Here is a 15,377-nt window from a genome sequence, read left to right on the forward strand (position 1 = left end):
ATCTACTAGTATAGTGGTTTGGAGTAATTGCTCCACAGGCAAGGTCCTCATTTCGAGTTCTAGTATCCGTGTAGTGTGTGAGAGTTTAGTATATTATTGCCCCTTTCAATAGAAAATGTCCTTAATATATATATATATATTTAAGATTGTTATATTCTAATACCTGATCAATTACAAAGTTAGAGTATCTCCAATAATAATAGTAAATCAAACTCTTGAAATTGTAGTTTGTTGACCTATGTGACAATTTGAAATTTTTTATTTGCTACTTTAATAATTTGTGCCCTAACAAACTTTTCAATTCAATTAATGCAGTGTTTGTTATTTTAGCATTTTAAATGTAGGTTTCTTTTAAAACATATTAAGAAAGTCTGTATTTGTTATATGAAAAGAAAAAATGCATGTTTTTAGCATTTTCAAAGTAAGGTTGTGTTCATCCAAAAATAAATAAATGTTGTATATGTGAGAGTTGTGAAAAAAAGAGATAGCAAGAAAACTCTCCACTTCTCTCCCTCTCAAATCCTAGGAGAGGAGGGAGGAAAGACATCTTTCCTCCCCCTTCCTTATCTTCTCTCCTCCTCTTCCTCGTTTTTTTTTCTCTTGTCTTCCTTTTGGTTTTTTTGGTTGAACTTGTGGTGATTCTGACCCTTTTAGGGTTTGGTTGTGCTATCTCCTCTAGGTTTTTGCTGCCTCGGGTCTTTTCAAATATATCTCACCTTCTGTTGCCCCTTTGTTTTGCGGCTTTATTTTTGTGTTGTTTGGGTTCTTTTTGTAGATTTGTGGGTTTTGTGTTTTCTTGTTGTAGGTTTTTGCGTGGCTATGGTTTTCCCCTCAACTTGGGCTTCGACGATGGTATTCCTGTTTTTCGTTGTGGTGACGGCGACGACTCTACCTTTTGTCATCTCGGTTGTTTTGCAATTTTTTGGGTTGTAATAATTACACCAACTTTTTGTGAGTTGGGCATTCTGTATGTATTTGAGTCTCTACTTGTATTTTTTACTTATGAGAATTTAAAAGTTGTAGTAGTACATTGGCAGTTTTGGGTGCGGTTCATGTCTAATTTGTTTAGGCTTGTGGCTTTCATGCCTAAATATGTTTGGTTTTATGCCTCTATTAATGGAGATATACCTTGTGGTGTATTTCTCTGTATTTAGAATAACCCTACGTGGTTGTTGTGCTTCCACATTTGTAGTAACCTTTTTTAGGTAGTTTATGCTCTCGTGGCTGATAATTTTGGTGCTTAAGTTATGAATACAATTATCGCTTATTCTAAATAAATATATAAAATATAAAATAAATGTTTTTAAGAGCCAAAATTCACTTATCAATTTTAAAAAAAAAAAATTAATTGTAATTTTAGTGATTGAATTTGACAAATATATTGCTGATTGATGGCTCACTTATTTTAGTATCACAAAGCTAGTTGTTGAAGATGCTCTATCATATCAAAAATTGAGTATCAAACTCATTAAAATATATATTGTGTCCTTTGATTATAATAAAAAATGATACGAAAATGGTAAGTAAGAATGGTGGTTTGTGCTTGAGTGATTGTTTAATTGGTGACGAATATGAATCTCACAGGCAACTGCATCGACGACTACAAATCGTCCACGCACGTGTCGGTAAGAGCGGAAAGCCAACGAAGCTGTGAAGGGTGTAAATATATAAAGGTTTGTTTATTTGGGCGGAGTGACTGTTATACCCTGTGGAAGGCAACAGTGATTGGTGGACGTGGGCGGTTGGCATGGCGAAAGAAGGAAAGGGAAAGCTTTGTCTCCCTAAATGCCGCAGTCTCTATCAGTCTCTTGACGACCCAATTTCCCAGAAGACATCCCAACGCTCCTCCCCAGAGTACCACATCATCACCATCTCACGGCAGGGATTAGGCCACCTTCTCAAACCCCAGTCGTATAAATCGACGGCTATAAATCCATCACACGTTCCAACCAATCAAATCTCAACAACACTACACACCCAAGAGTCCCTCTTAGTTGATCTTTTAGGTTAATTAGTGTCCGTTTTACCGGACGGATTAGACCAGATGTCCAGAAAAGTGAATTCTTTTACGCTAAAGTTCAAATTTTCGGCCTCATTAAAAATCCGTATATTAATGAAAACTTTGATTTTTTCTTTTTCTCGAAAAGGCTTGGTGGACTCTTTCTTTGTCTAATTGCCTTCCCAAAAGACCAACAAAACCTCCACACACACACAAACACAACAAACACGATGATAAGAAAGCAGCCGCATGCTCAAAACGAAAGCCATAAACATAAAAGCCTCTCTCTCTCTCTCTCTCTCTCTCTCTCTCTCTCTCTCACAAACATCAAGTCATCAAGACTTTCCTTATTTGGTTGTTCAGGGGATGAAAGGTCGCCGTTTCTGCACTGTGGAGTTGCTCAGGAAACGTCAGGTCTCTCTCTGGCAACGTGTCACCGACAACTGTACGTCTTCTGCTGCATGATGCAGAGAGAGAAAAGAGGTGGAGAAGGAGATAAGATCATAAGTAGCAGTGAATGAAGAGAGAGGGAGGGAGAGAGAGAGAGAGACACAGAGAGAGGGAAGAGAAGGGTACACAGCTTTTTGGTATTGGGTTTTGTGGAGGTTGTTTCTCTTTTTTATTTCTTTTCTTTCTTGGCCTGCAGAGCAAACCCTAAATCCTCATTGGCGTCTTACCCATTGATTTTTCTTACACCAAAACAGCAGGAACCGTAGATTTTTGCGGCTTTTGGTAGGTTTCCTTATATGGGTTTCTTTCTGTGTTCTCAGATCTGACTCACATAACATCGATCATTCTCTTTCTCTCGGGTTACCTTTTTCTAGTTTTGCTTTCCTCCCAGTTTCCACTCCCTTCGTTTCTTTGTTATTAATCAAACTTTGCGATTTGTGACTTTAATTTATTGTGCCGTTGGTTGTGAATTTGGTTGGAACAGAGATGGAAATTGACAGAAGAGAGTGAGCACACAGAGGCACTTGGCATAAAGCGTATGCTATTGCTTTTGCGTGCTCATGTCTCTTTCTGTCAGCTTCCCAGTTCCACTGCCGGATTATTTTAATTTCTTATTTACTTCTCATCCATCTCTGGCCTGTGTTTCTTCCACTACTTGTATTCTCTCTCTCTCTCTCTCTCTCTCTCTCTCTCTCTCTCTCTCTCTCCAAATCTTTAATCTTAAAGCCTTTGTGGGGCTTCAAAGCAACGCTTAATTTGCTACTTTGAAATCGGTAAGTGATGATTATATTATATATAAAAATTGTTTGACAATATCGAAGCATCAACTAATACCTTGAAAGCGTGACTTTTGATGGTGTTTTTCACGAAGCTACACATATATTTGACATTTACTGTGCGAAATTAGCGGCAAAAACCTGGTAATCAAGCATAGAATTAGCATGGGAATGGGAATTTTGAATGGGACCATTCACGTTATCTATCTAGCTTAGTATGGTCCTCCTATTCTTCATCGTCTTTCTAATTCTCTATTTGATCTCCATTTTTAATTCCTGCGCATGCGATGTTCTTGACCCAAGAATTGCTTCTGCTTGGACTTAATTTGTTTTTTCTTCTTCTTCACCTGAATCTAGTGCTTGTACTGTGCACCTACCAAGCTAGTTCGAATGGATATATACATATATATATATATATATATGTATATATGTTTTCTTTATGGGTTTTTATACAACCCTATTTAGCTGCTCGAATAGGGTTGCTTTTGCTTGTTTGTACAATTTGATTACAAATGGTTTTTCCAATCACTAGTCTTTGATCTGGATTTTTATCGAACCCGGTACTTAATTTCACACCCACTGCACATTGGGTGTTTATATATTTCTCGAAATATTGTGATTTAATGTGATGATTTAAGGGGTTAGAATTTGCTTTTGTTATCTGTGACTGGTTTGTCTAGTTGATTTTGCAGGAACGCTTAAGGATTCATTTTCGAACCGTCAACACATTATCAAGTGTAAGTTTTCTTCTCTCAGAAGATAACTTGTCAAACAGGTTTGAATTTGTTTTTACAGTGAGCAAAACTGATCTGGTAGCCCATTTGTTGCACCATTTTATGTATACGATCTATTGCATATACATTTTAGTTATTTGGATTTTATTGATGTTTATGTCTCTTAGACGCTGGTAACTATTTCTAACCCAAAGTCTCAAATCTGTGACTTGCTGCAATCATGAAATAATTTCAATCTTGTGTTCTTATCTTGCAGTGAAGTTGGTTTCATATGTAAGACAGACTGATTAATTTCGAGATGAAAGAGGCTTTTGGCAAACCAATAATACTGAGAAAGACTGGTGAGTTGTTTTGGGCATGGATCTTAATTACTCAATTAATTGATCTTAATTACTTAATTAATTTCAGAATTATGTCATGTAATAATATTCCTTATTACATCTGGTTGGGCACTGGTTGTGCTTGTTGGTCTAAATTAAAGTTGCAATGGAGTGTAATTGTGAAATTGCTATATAAATATACGCATTTTTAGTGGCTTGCCCTTGGAAGGCCTAAATTGTTTCTTGTATTCGGTATCTCTATATTAATATAATATTAATATAATTTGCATGATGGTGGTAGAATTATTTTTTTATTTAAAGATACCATATCTTGTTAGTTAATTTTGTGTTACTGTTTGTTGCATATCTTTCATGACATTTCTTTAGCAATTTTCTTTGCCATTATAATTTTCATGTATCTAGACATAATGTGATGTGAGGTCATTGTTCTTTTCTCTGACGTTCTTCTATGCTGTGATGCATTGCATCCGGTTTTTAAATTCTCTTTTATAGACAACAGACTTCAGTCTGGGCCATAGGAACAAAATATTTTTATTAGTAGTTGGGTGTGCAAGCTTGAAGAGGACTAGTTTGTGTATAATTTTTGAAAGGAAGTTATAGAGTCACGTTTATACCAAACACAACCACTCATTCACACTTTTTCAGTGCTATGAAGGCATGATTCACTGAACTTTTTTCTAGCAAATGGATACCAGATTTAACTAACTTGCCCGTGCGCATGCGAGGCATATGATGGAGTTCGACCCCCTTCGTTTCTAGGCTTCTAACTATTAAGGCCACGATCAGCTCCCCCTTTAATTTTCCCTTGTTACTTAGATCAAATGAAGTTATACATTGGAGGACATGTTTTGTGAACATGTTTCACATATGTCGTTAAAGTTAACTTGTAGCTAAGCTAGTAAAATTCAAAATTTAGTAAGGGGGGAGAGCAGATAATCTTTTATCTTTTCCACATGTGTGATTGAGATGCTTCCGAAGTACAAACAAAAAGAGATTTTGGCTTCACTTCCTATTGGGTTTGTTGTGTTCCTTGTGTACTAATTGGCTCACCACCCCAATAACATGGTACTGGCATCAAGGTCCAAGCTTGGGGGTTGGAGCTTTGGTGGTACTATGCTCTTACATTGTCTGTGATGACCACTGTTGGACCATTTTGCTGCGTTGATGTGCCACCATTACACACATGATATGTACTTACTGAAAGCAAGAGCTCAAAGCTTGGGGATTGATCTGAAGCAACCACACCACGTAAACAAACAAGAAAGCCCCACCGACCTCGAAAAAGATTATAAGGACTACATGTCTCCATTTCTGATCTTTTGTTGATCTATTTGCTTGGTTGTTGCGTGCATGAGATATTGATGTTGATGATTATCTATATCTTTTTAAAATCTCTTATTGTTAAAAAACAAAAAGTAGTTTGTGACTAGTGTTTTATAATATTATAGAGGCTTCTGAAACAATTCAATGAATCCGAATTGGTTGATTTGGAATCACTATTCTATGTGTGATATTTTGATTGATTGTTCCTGTGGTGAATTTATTGGTCTTTATCATATACATTTTTAACAAAGTAAATTATTTTTATGACTTCTCTTACAGTACTTATTGTGCTAGAGTTACTAAACAAGTAACTTGAGGAGCTAGAAATGACTAGCAAGCTCTAGATGGGAATTAGTAAGGTAGAATCTACCGGGAAGAAATTAAAGAGGAAAAACAATCTCGCTTTCTTAAAATTTCAAACTCAAAATTAAACATAAGAGCAAGCCTAGTCATCTTTCTATATGTTCCTGCTAACTTCTTGTTTTATTTCCCTAATCATGAGTTAATGATTGCCTAAAGAGCTTGGTCAATTATATTCTTTGGTGTAATATATGGATTCAATGTAGGTATTGCTTAGAATGTCTTTTACTAACAATCGTTGAGATTTGAACCTAGCTATAGCTAGTTTTTCTACTTCCACAACCCAAAAGCTTTTAGGCAAACAACGTGAAGATCATATAAATCAGTTGTAAGAATGTATATGTAATGTCGAAGTTTGGTTGGTTTTTAGGTTAAGAATATATATATATACAGAGAGCTTCCATTGAGGGATTCATATTTTTGGAATCACTTAATTATGAGGTTTTGGCATTAGGAATAAGTTGTTATACTCCTATTTCTTGTCTGTTAGTCAAGAACATACTTAAGTTTATTTTGTCTTTTATTTATGTAGATTGGTGTTTTTTTTTCTTCTACAGAGAATTATATTCAAGATCCTCTATTGGAAACTTCCTGCATTATACACTTCTGAGCAGTGAGAGTAAATTAGAAATGAAATATAAAAATATATACACACATATTTGTTTCTGCTGTCCTCATGTATATAATTCCCGGTCTCTTATATCATTGTGATGCTTTTTCCAAAGTGAGAGAATAATAAGGAAAACCAAATTCCTTCGAGTCCATGTTAGATGTTTTCATATTAAGTTTGTTTTGCTAATTGTTACAATTAATGGAAGGGTTTTAATCAGGAGCTGGTTAATTATATGATGATTTTGAACCATAATCGGAAACGTTGTGAAAATGTTGCAGGATATTATCGCCGTGCTGTCGATGCTTGATCATCAATAATAATCACCTTGTGCTGTTGGACGTTAACCTTGGAGCTAGCTCTCGTCCGTAGCAGCGGATGAAGTCAAAACAATATCTTTATAAACAGTTCGTCTATAAATCAGTAGCTGTAATGTAAAAGCACAGTTTGTTTTTTATATCTATTTTGATTTTGATTTGTGAAGAAATTCGATTTTGGAGGTGGTTTTTCTTTCTGTTTTAGAAGCAAGGAAACAGTAATATGCAGAAAGTTGGCCTTCATTGAATATGTAGTGATTTCTTCTTCTCTTTTTATTGCCACTACCTATTGAATATATATATATATATATATATATATATATATATATAAAAGAAGCGCCCTTCAAAAATGTTGCTCTGTTGGATTTTTCTTCTTGTCTGAACGTCCAGTAATTTGTTTGATTATTAAGGTGGTTTGTCTCCGACTACCCTGGGTCCAAAATAATATGAGCGGACTGTGCTGATCAATCTACTGGTCGATTTCATTTATGTAACTACTGCACAAAGTACAAAAATTTAACGTTGTGATTGTGAATAGGTGTACCATGAGAGCATTAGGTGTACGCAAGCACAGTAGGAGAATCTTGGTGGGGCTTGTTATAGTTCAGGCACCGGAATAAAAATTATTCCATTATTTTGAGTGTCACCGGTCACATCGGCAAGTGGAGATTTGTATGTGTGACCAACCTATTGAGATTCTCAGTACTGGAACTCTATATCCCGTAAGTTGCCTACAGTGATTTACTTTTGTACCCGATGTCCTAGGTTTGATTTCCCATCCTTTGATATGGTTGATCCACCTGAGAATTTGAATGTATATTTAGTAAAAAGTGTGCAGAAGAGACGTAATATAATATAGTCAGGATGGCCGAGTGGTCTAAGGCGCCAGACTCAAGTTCTGGTCCTCTAACGAGGGCGTGGGTTCAAATCCCACTTCTGACAATTTCTTTTCTATATTTTTTCTCCTTATGATCCCAAAAAAGGTACCTGTTTGGATACGAGTTCCCGAGCCCAAAATGAAACTTGAAAATGTGGTGTTTATTTATTTATTTATAAAAATGTATTATTTCAAATCAACAATAAACCAGTATCCGTTGTTGCCAATAAAAAGAAATCACCACCACATCCAAACAAAAACAAATTTCAAATTTTCAAAATTGCTTGTTAAATTGGAGGTCGGGAGTAATTGAGAAATTATGAGTTGCTAGTAAATATTCTGACCTTTTTTTCATATAAAATATTTGATTCTCCTTCCGTACCTTAGAACCGTGTGGGCAGCCATGGAAACTCTACCTGGCTAGTTTTTTGTTCCTTTTTTTTTTTGCCAAGGATTAACAGATCACTTCGAGGGTATGCATACAAGTGAAAAAGATCAATTTCGTATTACAAGGGCGCGGAAGGAGGGTTCTTTGTCATCATTTACTTTAGCATTGTCGTGTAAGAGATTGAACATGAAAATACACTTGATGCAATATCAATCCAACAAAGAATGTGTAGGAAATAATAGTGCTAAAATGCTATAAAATAAACAAATAAATACTATAAACAAAACAAATTTTTACAACAGTAGTATGTAATTAAAAGAACCTTAATTGAGTCGAGGCAAGTGTTAGACACTCTGACCTTAAGACGAATTACGCCCCACACTGGTGCTTATGGTTCACTAGCGTTCGCCTCCCAGGATACAACGACTCCTCTCCTTATGAAAGAAGCACTGCAATTCACAAGGAACTTTGAACCAAAATTATGTAGGAAACTCTCTTTATGCAAACTCTAATGCTCTCTATATATGAAAGTATGTATCTAGAGAATTGATTGAATTAATAAAAACTGCAGGAGGATTGCTCTATTTATAGATGATGAAATACCCTTTCCAAAAAGGTATCCCAATCTGAAAAGGCAAACAGTGCATCATTTGGTCTTGAAGAGTTGTCACCCCAAACAATGTATCCCTTAGTTTGAAGAGTTGTCACCCCTCAATTGAAGATGTCTTTACCCAAGGGTCATGTCTTTAACCCAATGGATTTTATTAATTTCCATTCAAATAGAAAATTAATATTAAATATAATATTAAATTTCTCACAGAATGTTCACCATTAAGTTAAGCAGTAACTGTTACAATCTCTCTACGTCTCATGACTCACACGGAGCCTGACTGACCAGCACCGAGCAGCGTTAGAAGGGCGGGTTGCGAGACTTGGTGTGATGCAGGGTTGCATGCGAAAGACACTGGGTTAGATCAAGCCTGGAGTGAGTGTAATTTATACAGTTTTTGAGAGAACCCCGGCCGCAAATAGAAGGTTTCTTCGAGAAAACTGCACCCAGAACAAAATCCCAATATAAAGTGAATAATTCTCTTTATATTTATTAAAAATGATAAGTTATTATTATCCTTGACAATTTGTGCATTTACCCGTAACGAGTAGACAGGGGTACACTTGGTTGGTAAAGTCTTCAATGATCTCAGTCTGCTGGTATTTCCACTTTTGCTGATCAAAAACATCATGTTAGTGAAATCTCTTTGTTTAAGGAAACTCCTAAAAAAGAAAGAACTACCTTTCCCGCTTAAAAAAGCACTCACTTTTCTTCAGTTTTTGGCAACTTTGTACTTGCAGTTACGTCCCATAGTTTTACAGTGCAATCAGCAGACCCAGAAGCAAGAAGCGAACCTTCACCACTGAATATGAAGGATAATAGTTTAGACAGATTTCTAGACACTGAAAATTATGCTAAGAGAACAAAAAGATGATCCACCTGAAAGCAAGTGTCCACACACATGAGGTGTGACCCGTCAAAGGTGTAACACAGCGGCCACTTGAAAGGTCCCACATCATGATTGCACCATCTTCATCACCAGAAGCCATGTACCGACCATCAGGTGACATTGCCAGAGACAAAACCATACTCCTGTGACCAATGAATATTCGGACACACTCTCCAGTCTGTACATCCCACAATCGAACTGTTTTGTCACTAGAACCAGTGGCAATGTAGTTGCAGTTGGCATGCCATTGTACACACTAGAATAACAATTATCAACTCATTAGTATTGGTTGGAAGGATTACAGCACAAGTTCTGAAGGAAGCTATAAGTTTGAATAGATTACAGCAATAATCTCATTTTCATACACATTGCCATCTAATGGGGGGGGGGGGGGGAGAGAGAGAGAGAGAGTTACTGACATCAACATCAGATAAGTGCCCTGCCATTATTCTCAAAGGCTGTATTTTGTCCATAGACCAAATCCTTGCTGTTCGATCATGTGAAGCACTTGCAAAATAGTGGCCTACAGGACTAAACTGCACAAGAAGACAAGATATACCATTGGAGTAGAATCATAAGATTAAAAGAGGTACATTGAAGTGGAGATTTAGGCAAGAAAATGCATCCCATGTGACAGGAAATCAAGATCTAAAACCCGTTGCTAGAAAATGAGAATGGAATGTGGATATGTCAAGTTCACTCAAGAAAAGATACCTGAACATCCCACACAGGGTAATTATGACCCTTGTAGCAAACAAGATTTGCATTTAGTTTTGTGCTCCACAACCGAACTGCGGCATAGCAATGTGTTTCTTACTGTCATTAATTAGTTTATCGGTACACAGAGAGAGAGAGAGAGAGAGAGAGAGAGAGAGAGAGAGAGAGAGAGAGAGAGAGAAGTTAAGGACAACATACCAGTTGAGTCTGCTGAAGAGGAAAGTATAAAATCGCCAAGAGGATTGAAAGTAGCTGAATAAACTGGCCCTGAATGACCCTGAAACAAAGTATATGGTCTTTTTCCACCATTTGACCCAAGAACTTGTTCACTTGAAGTGGTTCCATTCTCACCCTGCAAAGCTGCAGCACAAGCATTGTTTAATATAATTGCATATTTGCATATGTCAAGAACATGAAAGAAAATCTTCACATAAAAACTGAACTTTATTGAGACTTACAATCAACACCTTGTTGCCCAATCCTTGCCATATCCCATACCTGTTGAAGAATGCTTCTACATTAGCACATGCTTGAAAAACAATATGCACAACAGGGAAGTAAAAGGATAAGATGAAACCTTCAGTGATGAGTCTGAAAATCCACCAGCAACCAAGGATCCATCATGGGATATAGATGCACAGTTTAAACTAGAAAATTGTGGAACAAAAAGATAAGTAATGGACTGGAAAATGGAACTCATTGTTGATCGGAGAAGTCAAGGACATTACCCATTGTGTGTGTTAATAAATGTATAAAAGCTGACGGATGGCAGAGCAGCACTACTCAATTGTACACGGTTTCTCAAGTCTTCAAGAATAGACTGTTCAACCTCTGTCGGACTGAAGCAATCAGCAAAATATTAGTCAGTAACCTGTATAGGATCTTAAGCATGAACCAATAGTTTCCTATACCCAGACCATGAACCCAAAACCAAATCATGCGAAAGGCTTCACTTAAGAAAAGATTATCTAAAAAGTATTAAGAATCTAATAATCCATAGCTGGCTTCTACACTAAGGTATAATTCAGATAACCCCATGCAATGAGAGTTAAATTCGTCAGATAATATAATCAATCAAAACTTCACATGCTGGGGTAGCTGAAAACATCAACTTCCTTTCCTTCAACCTAAAATTTGATATATGTAGTAGCTTTGCATGGAACTGAAAGTACTTAAATAAAGTCAAGCCATCTATTTCGATTGATCTCAACTTGTACCGACTTCTATTTTAATTAGGCCCATTTAAACTATTTGGCACCTTAGTATCGTGGAACTCAATGTACAATGTAGTTTCTATTGATAGCTACATCCAAATTCAAAAGAAAAGGGAGGAAAGGGATCCCAGAAACTACATTACTGGCAAAGTAAGCTCTGCTTTGACTCTTGGTGCTGTAGCGACAGGGGTTGCCTCAGGGCGTACATTTTTGCCCGTTGCACCGGCAGCCTTGTCCTTTTTTAACTTTTTGATTGAAGAACCCTGTTTAGCTCCTTCAATTGATTTTTTCTGAACAAAAAACAGACAACAGAAGTCAATGACAGTTCTCCATACCTTGGAAGTTATATATATTTTTACAAAACTTAAATTTAAAAAAAGAAAGAAAGAAAAGGAAACCACTTATATATCAGTCAACACTCAACAGTTACAAATTACAAGCATATTACTTCAAAAATTTATATTTTGAAGCTATGAAACTGTTAGAGGATGCACCTTATTCTCATCCCAGTCCCCTTCTTTGGTTTCCCCTTCTGCTTTTTCAGACTCTAAAAGCAAGCCCCCAGCCTTTTCCAAACGTTCTTCAAAAGAATCTTCGAGCAACTACAACAAATATATGATTGACACAAAAATTCAGGCAACTAAACATGATTCTGCATATGTTCAAGAAACTACCTGTTATTTTTAATAAATAAAATTTAATGTTAAAATATAAACCAGCAGCTTTAGGTAACATTTTAGTCCAAAAACACATGCAAAGGAAGTTTAGCTTTTAAAAGCAATCAGATACTTCCAATATGCAACTAAATAAGTCCATAATTTTATTGTTTAAGCAATCTTTGTGCAGCTTTTGGATTATTCATATTCGGCAGAGAAATTAAAATAAGCACAATAAGCAATTTGACATACACACTATATAGTAACTCATAAGCACTACTGACTCACCCCCCAATGTATTTCCTTCTGGTTTATCTGATTAGCTGAATCCTGGCTGCTTCCAGTAAGTGTTACAGACTCAGCATCATCAGAAATTGAGCTGGGTTGTCCAGGAGAAACTGAAAAACCAATAAAATATACATATACAGATACGTTCTTATATAAACATATCACCCTTGCAACCAGAAGTCAAACTGATTTACCTTGGAAGTTGATATGCTCATTGATAATCCCGAGCATTGTGGTGGATTGTGACTTGTGTAGAAACTGCAGCAGAAGCTCATAGGAGTACTGGAAAGATAATTTACCAAAGAATAAAGTTTTTCAGCTATATATAGTATTATATACACACCAGCCTACCAAAAAACAAAAGAAGAACCAGAATATTACCTGGCAAATCTTTATGTTCACTTTGCTCTGCCTGAGAGAATGAGCAAATTCCATCTCCTGAATAACAACATAGCAATGAGAACTTTTTTTATATTTTATGGTACTGATGTACTCATAAATCAGAAATGCAAAAATTAGTGTTCTGGAAGTAAACACCCGCAAATGAGAAGGAGATAGAACTCCCTCCAACTTCTGTAGATCTCGTAGGTGCATCATTTCATGGTCTTCACGAAAGCTATTGAAAAATGTCCGAGCTGGTAATATCAACAATAATGAAGTATAAAATTCAAGACACTCAGTAAGACATCAACCATAATCACGTAAAAACATAAGCGATAGTTGCCATTTTACTATAAGAAACATGGCACAAAGAAAGGCATGAATTAAGAGACATACCTTCTTGAACATGACCTTTTGCAACCAGATCCATGAAACAATGAATAAATACCGGATAAAGAACACGAAGTAACTCATGCTGCATACACAAATAAGATAATTTAAGAACACCAAAAACATAAAATATTAAAGAACACAAGTGAACTCAAAAAAATAAGTTACCCTGTACAAATCCAATGAACTATAAGTCCATGACCTCAATTTGGCATATCCATCTTGATACTTTGCAGGACCATCCTCAAATCTGTAAAACAGAGAATATCAACTACAGAATTAAAAGCAACCTCTAATCAAGAACACTTGGCTGAACAAACATAAACATAAGCAATGACATTGACGCTTGAAAACTAATGGAATAACAATTCAACTTCCAAACTCTACTTTTCTTTTCTTTTTGTACAGTTTCCATTCAAATTCTAAAACTTTAGCTCCTAAATTCAAATTCCATATATCAGACATAAAGACTGCAGCTAAACCCCGCAAGTGTTACAAATAACCTTAGAACCCAAAAAAAAAAAGCAAGAGAGAGAGTACTCGGAGAAGGAGAGGATGTGCTTGGCGACGTCGGGGTCAAATTGGGAATTGAAAGAGATCGGAGACGAAGAGTTGTTGGTGTTTTTGTTAAGTTCTTCCTGGAAAGCGTTCTCCGTTTGCTTGAACCCTTTCTTCTTCAGGTATGCTGCCACAAATTTCCGTACGCTCTCCTCGTCCATTGCCTCACCTCTCTCTCCTAAACCCCTCCTATTTGCAGTCGAACAAAATCTCGGTTCGAAAATGAAACGGAAACCCCTCGTACAGTAGTGACTCAGTCCCTGTCGTGCCCTTCAGTTCCCGGTCTTTGTAATGGTTAGCACCTCAAAGCCCACACACTTTGGGCCCAACAGTTTCTGAACCGTATGGACTGATTTACTATTATTTGGGCCTAACAAATTCATAATTGATTTAATATTTAATTGGGATGGACCGTATGTTTCAGAGTGAGGATCGTGGCCCAAATTTCTAATTACTCAATCCACCTTTCTTAATTGTAGAGTCATTTTATAGCGAGGATCTTATATATAGCGCTCTTGTGTGAGTGCGAGGAACGAATCAATAATTGGGCATTATATAGTTGAATTTTCTCAACTACATCATAATGTATATATCGCTGTCCATTAATCTAAAGAAAATAAAAAAATCTGATTTTTATATATTTGTTCAAAAGAACCAATTGATGCGCATGCGCGCTAATCTGTTTTGAAAAATTATTAGACGATATTACGGAAGCTACAATGGGCGTGCAGGCATGCAATGGTTTTATTTCTTGTCAATCTTCTAATTTTGAAGAAATATACGCCAAAATACTAAATACAAGATTGAAAATACACCAAACAACTTCCATTTTGTTCATAGCATTTGTTCTTTGGTTTCCGCTACAGATTAGTCGAGTACAAAGCGAAAAGAATAACAATTGATAGTGGGCATAGCCATAAATATGTAAGTTCACATCAAAGTTGCATAATTTTCAAAGGATGCAGAGTCACCTGGACGATATTTAGGCTCTTTGATGGGGCCGGTTTGTATTGTTGGTTCATCCACTAAACTATCTCATATTATTTTAAAGTTATCAACTGTATTGGAGAGAAGCACACCAACGTTCGCCAGAATTCAAGGATCCGGTGCTGGACCCTTGAATTATAGATAGTGCAATAATATAGTGATCCCAAGAGCCCCAAGGCCCAAGGCCCAAGTCTTGATTATTTAAATATTAATATTAATCAAGCAAGCTAACCATGATAGTCTTCACTACCAAGCCCATCAGCCCACCAATCCTTATTTAATTGATGTTAAGATTTCATGCTTATAAAGCATATGGAACTTTTTGTTTTCTCCAATATGGGACATTTGCTTTCAAACTTCCAACAAGAAAGAGGTGTTTGGTGCAATATTCTTTCAAAAGGACATGTGACGAGGCATGGAGCCTGTCTGGTTTATGGGACCCCAAAGTCATTAATTGATCGCGTGGTCTCCGCTCCATAAGCTAATGTTTTCCGATGTACAGTGTTTTTTTT

The 15,377-nt window shown here is 36.4% G+C and overlaps 1 protein-coding gene, 1 long non-coding RNA gene and 1 other non-coding gene across 4 annotated transcripts; 2 read left to right on the top strand and 1 right to left on the bottom strand.

Annotated features, from left to right (window-relative positions):
• On the top strand, positions 2,093-7,186 carry LOC109946822. The gene is made up of 3 exons (XR_002269901.1): positions 2,093-3,962; positions 4,216-4,300; positions 6,875-7,186. It is a non-coding gene; the product is annotated as an uncharacterized LOC109946822 (long non-coding RNA).
• Positions 7,769-7,852, top strand: TRNAL-CAA. Its single transcript has one exon. It is a non-coding gene; the product is annotated as a tRNA-Leu (tRNA).
• LOC18791879 (transcription initiation factor TFIID subunit 5) lies at positions 8,319-14,134 on the bottom strand. Of its 2 annotated transcripts, XR_002269884.1 has the most exons (20): positions 13,861-14,134; positions 13,489-13,570; positions 13,327-13,405; positions 13,087-13,184; positions 12,931-12,987; positions 12,744-12,831; positions 12,550-12,659; positions 12,100-12,207; positions 11,744-11,895; positions 11,120-11,230; positions 10,969-11,038; positions 10,850-10,889; positions 10,590-10,751; positions 10,389-10,465; positions 10,094-10,210; positions 9,665-9,930; positions 9,492-9,587; positions 9,324-9,399; positions 8,999-9,225; positions 8,319-8,401 (listed from the first exon to the last, which is right to left on the bottom strand). XR_002269884.1 is itself a non-coding variant. In XM_007225090.2 (19 exons), exons 1-19 carry the CDS (start codon positions 14,037-14,039, stop codon positions 9,172-9,174), a joined length of 2,022 nt encoding a protein of 673 aa, XP_007225152.1. In that variant the 5' UTR covers positions 14,040-14,134; the 3' UTR covers positions 8,726-9,171. The 2 variants fall into 2 exon arrangements, 1 of the variants encoding a protein (XP_007225152.1); XM_007225090.2 differs by lacking the exon at positions 8,319-8,401 and having other exon boundaries at positions 8,726-9,225.

The sequence above is a fragment of the Prunus persica genome, chromosome G1 (genome assembly GCF_000346465.2).
Source record: "Prunus persica cultivar Lovell chromosome G1, Prunus_persica_NCBIv2, whole genome shotgun sequence".
Lineage (NCBI taxonomy): Eukaryota > Viridiplantae > Streptophyta > Magnoliopsida > Rosales > Rosaceae > Prunus > Prunus persica.